The sequence below is a fragment of the Hylaeus anthracinus genome, unplaced genomic scaffold, assembly GCF_026225885.1.
Source record: "Hylaeus anthracinus isolate JK02 unplaced genomic scaffold, UHH_iyHylAnth1.0_haploid 0, whole genome shotgun sequence".
Taxonomy (NCBI): Eukaryota; Metazoa; Arthropoda; class Insecta; order Hymenoptera; family Colletidae; genus Hylaeus; species Hylaeus anthracinus.
The window spans coordinates 25,577,491-25,587,010 of NW_026533254.1; the positions used below are offsets into that span (position 1 = coordinate 25,577,491).

Consider the following 9,520-nt stretch of genomic DNA (forward strand, 5'->3'; position numbering starts at 1 on the left):
CCTCCTTCTCCTTCTTTTTCTTCTTCCTCTTCCCCCTCCTTCTTCTTTTTCGTCTCCTTCTTCCTTTTCTTCTTCTCCTGTTTCTTCTTCTCCTTCTTCTGTTAGCCCATAGCAGCCTACAGTACACGACCGGTAAATAATTAATATTTGTCCCCCATGTAGGTACGTCGTCCAGCTATCCAGAAGCAGTTCTACGATATAGAGGAACGCGTGGTGGTTCGTCCAGCTGGATCAGCAGTGGTCGAACTGGAGCAACCAACTTCGAAGATCCAAAGGGGACCAGCGTTGATCCAGCCTCTGTACCCGTATCAGATACAAGCTGGAGGACAGTACAACTTCGGCCACTCGACCATCTCCCCACCACTGGCTCCCTCCAGCCCAGCTCCCAATGGCGAAGATAGCGTTGTCGTGGACAACCCCGACTTCCGTAGACTCCAGGACCAGGTATAATCTCAATCTCTTCTTTTAGAATCTCTTCTAGTTACAATGTCTTCTCTTAGAATTTCTTCTATTTACCAAAACCTCTTCTATTTACAATGTTTTCTTCTTAACAACATCTCTTCCGTTACAATCTCCTCGACTGAACAAAATTTCTTCTGCTTACAATGTCTTCCACTTAACAAAATTTCATCCCTTTCAATTTCTTCCAATTTAACAAAATCTCTTCCACTTACAATCTCTTCTCTTAGAATTTCTTTTATTTGCCAAAACCTCTCCAATTTAAAATCTCTTTTGTTAGAATCTCTTCTACTTAACATAATTTCTACTGCTTCAATCTCTTCTACTTACAATCTCTTAAATTTAACAAAATCTCTTCTACTTGCGATATCTTCTATTTAACAAAATCTCTTCTTTTACAATCACATCTTTTCCCTTACAATCACAATCTTTCTTCCCTTAATAAATAACAAAGTATTTCTCCCTATCAATCCACCAAAAGTACTCTGTCGTTTAACAATGATACTCTGCGCAGGTTCACATATCCAGCCCTCAGGTGAGGACCAGTTCCAACGGATCACCCAACAACGAACCATTCGTTGCCCACGACCCCTCGCCAAGCGTAATCGTCAGCCCAAAGTCCACCCCCGAGGAGGACAAGAACAACCAGGACAGGCTCCTCGAGCTTCTCACCGCTCGTGGCAACGTTGCCGAGGTGATTTACCTATAAACCAAACGCTACAATAAGAGAGAGAACGAAGAACTAAAAGAAACTTTGGCATTCAACATTGAAAATAATTATTTAATTATTAATATAACTAATTGTTAATATTAAAAATAAATTGTTCTAGGTGGGATACACGAACAACGCTAGCATTCTATTCTATAGATAGATACAGGGTGTCTCAAAATTGTTCGAGTTCCTTGAAAAGGGTGACTCAGGGGATGATTTGGAACAACTTTTTCCTTTGCGAAAATGCTGTCCGAAGCTTCGTTAAGGAGATATCAACGGAAAACCCCGGACCAATCAGAGCGGTGGAGCGCCCCCAGTGGCGTAGACTACTCGCGCTCCGATTGGTCCGGAGTTTTCAATTAATATCTCCTTAACGAAGCCTCGCACGACATTTTCGCAAAGGAAAAAGTTGTTCCAAATCGCCTCCCGAGTCACCCCTTTCAAGGACCTACCAATTCCGACACATCCTGTATCTAGCTCAGGGTTATACAAAAGAGAGAGAACAAAAAAGCTAAACAATTTCAATAATAAAGTGAGAACGAAGAACTAAAAGTGAAAGTTTGGCATCCAACATTGAAAATAAATTGTTCCAGGTGGGATACGCAAACAACGCTCTCTCGAGAGCCTCGCTGGACGATAATGGCCGCGTGAAGGGACGAGTCCTTTCCGCGACACCAGCACCGGACAACGCGGAGCCTGCCAACGAGCGCGTCTCTACTCGTCGCGTCGTCCTCTCCAGGCCGATTGAGACCTTCCAGGAAGTGAACGTCGTCGAGCCAGCGACGAAGATCGAGAGAGTCTCCGTCCAGCAACCCACGTTGATAAAGACCGCTCGTCTGGACCACGTTCAGGTTCACGGTTCTTATCCCGTCGTTGGAAAGGCGCTCACGCCCACGCTTGCTCACGCCTCGATTCCCCTTTACCAGAAGACAATCTCCCCTGCCTACAGCTACTACCATTAAGCCTATTTATCTCCTGCGATTATCATCCGGCTACCGTTAAAAATATCGATTCTTGCGATTATTCTCTGCGCCTCTGGTACGACAGAATATTTATGATAGATACCGATGGTTCACGTGTTCCATGAATCGAGATCCGTTTTATTAGGTTGTCCTAAAAGTTTCTTTCGTGAGTTGCATTCGATTATTTTCTGTGGCAGTGTTTATATAAATAGACGATCTAATTTCTTAGACGTTGATGCTGTGACAGTAGTGGAATTGTACGCAATTTTTTAATGTAACATGAAAAATAAAATATTGTGTATGTATTGATTACTAATACAAGGATAGATACTTTTGGGACAACCTAATAATAAGTAGACCGATCTTTATGCGTTCATAGGAAATTTAAATGTGTATACATTCCACGTATATATTACACGCGTGCGCCATTTTTTATTTGACATTTGAATTTAACGTTCGAACCAGGGAGAAAATTTGAATCTTGTTTTCTACGATTTTTGTAATTTTATACCGGTTGAATATACCTTTTCTACGAATCTAAATTCATGGTAATAAGTAACAACAAGTGTAACAATTCCGTATTCTAATTTTTAGGTACTACACGCGTGCGCCATTTTTTATTTAACGTTCGCGCGTCCAGGGAGAAAAGTCGAATTTATTTTCTACGATTTTTGTAATTTTATACTGGGCAACGACCCCTTCGGAGTACCCCTGGCATGCTAGAATTGTAATTCGTGTAATTCACCGAGTGGACATTTTTAATCAATCTTATTTTCGAATTTTGTTTCCCTGTATACGCCGTTTTATACACTCCCCTCTATCGCATACTTGAATTTTGTACTATGGAGAATATTTATATATAAAAAACAGAAGGAAATGAAATGTTTTATTTATTTTTCCTGTAGCGAAAAGATGGACTACCATCAAGTCCCAGCTATAAGTATTATTAATTAAATAATCATCTCTTTGATTACATTCTGAGAGTATTTATATTAAAAAAAAAAACAGAAGGAAATGAAACGAAGCGAAATGTTTGATTTATTTTTTCTTGAAGTAAAAAGATGGGACTCCCAACTATAAAGACTATTAATTAAATAGTCTTCTCTTTAATTATTTTCTCTTTAAAATTGTATACTCTAATTATATTTAATTCTTCTTCTAAAAATAAAGAAGTAGCTTAGAAGAGAAGAGAGGATGACGAATAATAGGCAGTGACTATTAAGTGAAAGGTGACCTTAGTCTCGAAGTTATTCGCAGATATGCACCCAAGAAAAACGTCCTTGGAATCAGCTCTTTCTTCATCTTCAATTACGTCTCTATATAATCATCGTTTAACGTACGTATATAGTCTTGTCAACGATGAGTACTTGTATTCGCATAAACGTCCGTCTCTCCACTCGTAACAAAATGCATTTAACACTTTCGATACTCTGTCTACTTACTGTCTTCATTTGGACGACAAACAAAGGATTTCCATAAATTTAAGGATATACAACCGGTTACGCGAGGCGACAAAGCGTAAAGAAGCGATGATTGACCTTTAACTCGAGCGCACGGTCACGGATTTTTTGCGCAGCTTCTTCCGTTGAATTATGCATACGCGTCGCTCGCAATGGTAAAGAAAGTAACGACTTCCTGAAACGGGCGACTCAATCGCGACAAGGGTAACCACTGCCTCTGGGCTGAGCCTGTGAGGACGCAACATTGACCCAAATACCGCTAGGTATCCGTTCCCTTGAATTCTTTAGCTTTAAACGACACTTTGGAAACTGTTTCGATGGAAATTGACGAGTGATTCCGCGTGTGATTGCGTTTCGTTTCATTCTTCGAGATTTTCACGTTTGTCCTTTTTAAGACATAGTTTAGATACTCGGGATTTTTTTGAAACGTTATTTCATTTAACAAAGTGCTCAATGTTTATTTGCTTTTTTATTTGCTCTTTTTTATTTTATTCTACGGGAGCTTGTATATTCCTTTTTAACCAATTTCGGAAAGGAAGGGAATTACTCGATTCGACATTTAGTATTCTAATTTCAATTCGTGTTTAATTCAATAACACCTTCCAATACACGGTTCGCGCCAGGTAGTCGACGCTCTTTAACCCATTTGCATCATTAGCGCATATAATCGCGTAATTTACTTGGGAATTAAATTCCAATCGAATATATCGTTCACAAGAACACGAATTTTCCACTTTTCCGTGTGATGGCAAATGGGTTGTTATTATAATAACGCAGTACATGATCTCCGTTTACCATCTTTTTACTCTTGCGAAAAAGAGCCGGTCACCCATCTTTGCACAGCACCCCGGGAAGCGCATCTTAACTTGAATTATCGCACGTGACAACACGGTCTCGACGACTCCAGAACGTTGATTCGAGTTTTGTTCGATAAAAATGTAATCATTTTATAATCGTTATACTATAATAATCATTTTTGAAGTTACTGTTTGCCATAAAGATCGATATAATTAGGCGGCAGTTAAAAAGAGACGGATCTAGATTGTAACAAAACCGGGACAAAACTTTCCTAAAAATGGAAATTCACCCTTGTATTCAATGAAAAAAAGTGGACGAATTTTTAATTTTTTTAAATTAGTAAAAATTCTCAAAACAATTCTAGAAAAATATTAAAACGCTTGAAAACTATATCGCACGTACATTAAGCTCTTTGCTGGTAACAACTCCACCCGTTACATTTGCCAATTACTATGCAAGTAACTCTGTTTTTAACCGACTTCGAAAAGGAGGAGGTTACTCAATTCGACATGTGTATTTTTTTTTCTTTTTTTTTTAATGTCTGTTTACCGATTACGCCGAGATGGCTTGATCAATCGGAATGAATCGTGTTGCATCCTGTAGAGCATGTTCCCCCGGTGATCCTGCTGTCAAGACTTTTTGCGATTTGTCATTTTTTACCCGTCTTTTTACAAAAAAACCGTGATTTTTAGGTATGCTTGCCGATTACGTCGAGATGGCTTAATGAATCGGAGTGATACCTCTTGCATCTTGTCGAATATTTCTTCCAGTTGGTCGCGTAAAAGAAACATTTTGTAAATTGTCATTTTTTACCCGTTTTTTTTTAAAACAGAAACATTTTGTCTTGCTTCTTACTCCGAGATGGATGAACCAATCAGATTGAAACTTCTTGCATCTGGAAGAGCATTTGCCATTTGGTCCTATAGCAAAACATTTGTCCTTGTCTTATTTTTTACCACTTTATATCACTTTTTATCGCAAAAAGCGTACTATTTCACGTATGTTTGGCATGAAACCGATGAAATCGATGAAATCCCTTACATTTTGCTGCCGGAGAGGTTTTCGCAATGATCACAGATGAAAAAATTTGTGAATTTCTGTATTGTTTATAACTATTGTTATCGCAAAATTCCTATTATATGATGTAACTCGGTGAGGAAATTACCGAGCGCGATGGAACCTTCTGCATTTCATAATAGATGAATTCGTAATGTTCCCATTTGCAAAAATTTATGGACACTTTTATTGTTTAAAATCATTGCTGGTGCAAAATTGTTATGCTCTGGTGTAGCTCGACAAGAAATTTACCAAACGCTATCCATACTTTTACATGTATTTGCACATGTATTCCTGATAATCCCATTTGCAATTATACAGGGTGTCCAAAAAATGTTGGATGTCCTTGAATAGGGTGTTTCGGGGGGTGGGGATGATTTAAAACAATTTTTTCTTAACGAAAATGTTGTTCGAGGCTTCGTTACGGAGATATAGAAAGAAACCCCCGACCAATCAGAGCGCGAGTTTCTGTTTCGCTAAGGAAAAATTGTTTCAACCCCCCCTCCCCCGCGGAACAAGCCTTTTCAAGGACCTCCAACGTTTTTGGGTCATCCTGTATATTGCTCATAACTGTTGTTATTGCATGAAACCTACTGGTTATAGATTGCCAGTACAAAGAGTGAAATAAAATAATTTTTTGGAAAAAAGATTTAACCGACTTCAAAAAAGGTACAGTGAAAAGTATAAAAATAATTTCTAATTAATTGATATGAATACGCACAAGCTCTAGATATAATTGTTTAAAAGTATGGAAAAATGCAGTGAAAAGCATGAAATAATTTCTATTTAATGTATATGAATCTGCATTATCGACCGAGTACTCTTTATTACCGACAGAACAATCTGCATTATCGACCGTGTAATCTGTATTACCGACAGAACAATCTGCATTATCGGCCGATATATCTGCATTACCGGCAGAGTAATCTGCATTATCGACCGAGCTCTCTGCATTATCGATCGAACTCTCTGCATTATCGACCGAGCTCTCTGCATTATCGACAGAGCACTTCATATTACCGACAGAGCAATATGCATTATCGACAGAACACTCTACATTACCGACAGAGCAATCATATTAAAATTTATCATATAACAGATAATGCATATTATTATCATATAACAGATAATGCATATTGTTCTGTCGGCAATGTGAAGTGCTCTGTCGGTAATGTAGAGTGCTCTGTCGATAATGCAGATTGCTCTGCCGGTAATGTAGAGTGTTCGGTCGATAATACAGACTGCTCTGCCGGTAATGTAGAGTACTCGGTCGATAATGTAGATTGCTCTGTCGGTAATGTGGAGTGCTCTGTCGATAATGATTCATATACATTAACTAGAAATTATTTCATGCTTTTTACAGCATTTTCCCATACTTTTGATCATATCTAGAGCTTGTGCGTAATCATATAAATTAATTAGACATTATTTGTATACTTTTCATTTTAATTCAGATAATTCAGACTGCTCGGTCGATAATGCAGATTGCTCTGTCGGTAATGTAGAATGCTCGACCGATAATGCATATGGCTCTGTCGGCAATATGATGAGCTCTGTCGGTAATGTAAAGTGCTTTGTCGATAATACATATCGCTTTGTCGGTAATGTAGAGTGCTCTGTCGATAATACAGATTGCTTTGTCGGTAATGTAGAGCGCTCGGTCGATAAATCAGATGGCTCTGTCGGTAATGTAGAGTGCTCGGTCGATAATTCAGATTGCTCTGTCGGTAATGTAGAGTGCTCAGTCCATAATGCAGATTCATATACATTAACTAGAAATTATTTCATACTTTTCTCTGTACCTTTTTGAAGTCGGTTAAATTTTGTTTCTAAAAAAATTTATATAATATGTTTTCTAATAAAAGAAAATTGTTACTCGAAAGGCGATTACTGCTCTGGATTTGGGTCGAGTTGACTCAAGTCAATCTTCTTAGATCATTGACACCGCGTTGTCGCGTGCGATAATTCAGGTTAAGATGCGGTTCCCGGTGTGCGGTACAAGGATGAGTGACCGCGCTCTTCTTATACAAGAATAAAAAGGTGGTAAAGGGTCTTGGGTTCGGGTCACCAAAAAGAAGGTTTTTTTAAGGTATTCCGGTCCAACACCATTCGACGTCAAGGGTTCACTAAACTGTTACGTGCCTCGCCCGGTGGGTTTCAAGTGTTTCAACCGCCCACGCAACTTCTCCGCGAACTTTTTCGTCAGCCACTGTTTACCGGTTTATGCGTTGCACGTATGCGTTCATGTTTCTACCTCGAACGTTTTCTTCTGCGCTTTAATGTATAATGGGTCTCAAGTGACCCATTGGAGATGTTGACACGTCGAGAGACAATAAAAATATTTGGGAGACCAGAAAGTGATGTCGTTTGTCTTACGTTAAATTCGAGCAAATGAAATTATAATATAATATATTTTCATTATATACTATAATATATTTTTATTTACAATCAATTGTAGCGTGCAAATTTTCCTGATAAAAATAAATTGGTGCACAGTGAGCTGATAAATAATAAATAAAGTCCCCATAATATTTTTGAAAATTTCTGCTGGGATTAAATATTATTTAGACTATTAGAGGTATTACCTAATTAAACATTTATCGTGGTATTTATTTTTGTAACTTCGTCAGAATTAACGAATTCCGTTGAAATTCATTTCCTTCGGTGATTAACTTTTGGAATCAATGTTTCGTAGCTCTTCGTTACCCAAATAAATAAAAAAAAAATGAACTCTCCAGGATCGGTATCGAAACGATTGCGACGCAATAAAATCGAATGAAATTCAGATCGCAACGCAATACCGACGTAATGCCTTTTCCCAGGCACGTACCAACTTTACACCTTCGAAAATTTCACGTCCGGGCCCCTCCGAGAGGGACTTTTAACGAATTCATGGCGCACGATCATCCTGAACGTGAAAAGTGAAACGGGGTTTCGGAATACGGACGAAACGGAGTGATTTAGTGGTTCCTTGCGTTATTTCGAATCCCTAATGGCGCGTACTCGATCTATATACGTCTTAATGAAGTATGTCTCGGTCAATAATTCTTATTTTCGTTTTATACGATTTACAATTTCTGTCTTTATAACATATAAAATTCTCAGCGAGTTCCTAAATTGCGTTTCGATTTAAATCGAACAAATTCCATGAGGCTTCCCACAAGGATCCATATTAAAATTACAAAATCGCAATATTAATCAAATTAAAATTACAATATCAGTTTTCGTGAAACTTGGCTGGTCAATTTAAGTCGAAATTAAATCCTGGGTCGAATAAAGCGTCAAAAGAGAATTCTAGAAGGCAATCGCGAGTGGTCCAACTGGAGACCATACTCCAGTTGAACCATACATAAAAAGGCCGGGAAGAATGGAAGGCCACGGTGACGAAGACCAAGGGATTCTTCACCCTTGAGACGTTCTAAGGAGAGGTGGCCTCGGCAGGCGACGGAAGGACCACGGAGCTAGGCAATGACCAAGAAACGATCGGCTGTAACCTCAGCCGGTGCGAGCTGGTTGCTATATAAGTAACACTGTTACGGATCTCGAATTCAGTTAGACGCGAACAAGACCGATAACTAGATCCCTTGCGAGCCTCGAGTAGTGTCGCGCGAGAGGTGAGAGAGTTTTGGGGACCGTGGAATTCACGGCGAGGATCTCTTCGCCGAAGAGGGACCGGAAGAGCCCCTTCGGAGGAGCGGCGCGATCCGGGGAGAAGCAGGACGAGTTCTGTGAATCCGACGTTCCATCCGAGAGTTCGATGAACCCCGGATTTGGTCTCCCTTTCGTGGAAAACCGAATGAATATAATATAGGCGCATTGTACGCGAGAGAAAGTCGCGATTTGCGTTCGCGTCCTGTCGTTTTTCTCGTTTTTCGTCTTGGCCTGGCTAGAGTCACACCGTGTTTGCATAACTGATCGGTGACGAGGATTCGTTTCGGTGGACGTGCGCACGAATGTTACCTGAGGGGAGAAGGAACACCTGTTTGAGCGGTTTCTGAGAGTGGAATCTAATTTTAGTAGAAATCTAATTTTAGGGATGAAGAAAGTTTTTTGTACCTTCATTTTATATTTCC

General features: G+C 39.3%; 2 protein-coding genes across 2 annotated transcripts in view; one reads left to right on the forward strand and one right to left on the reverse strand.

Annotated features, from left to right (window-relative positions):
• LOC128894300 (uncharacterized) overlaps positions 1–2,994 on the forward strand; it is a 5,718-nt gene extending 2,724 nt beyond the window's left edge. Inside the window, exons 3-5 of the mRNA XM_054155968.1 lie at positions 163–444; positions 974–1,153; positions 1,765–2,994. Coding sequence (XP_054011943.1) covers positions 163–444; positions 974–1,153; positions 1,765–2,133 — 831 coding nt within the window. The 3' untranslated portion in view covers positions 2,134–2,994. The remainder of the gene's footprint in view (positions 1–162; positions 445–973; positions 1,154–1,764) is intronic.
• Positions 2,995–8,202: 5,208 nt separating this feature from the next.
• Positions 8,203–9,520, reverse strand: part of LOC128891969 (uncharacterized) — a 1,647-nt gene continuing 329 nt past the window's right edge. The window contains exon 3 of the mRNA XM_054151983.1: positions 8,203–9,503. Coding sequence (XP_054007958.1) covers positions 9,000–9,503 — 504 coding nt within the window. The 3' untranslated portion in view covers positions 8,203–8,999. The remainder of the gene's footprint in view (positions 9,504–9,520) is intronic.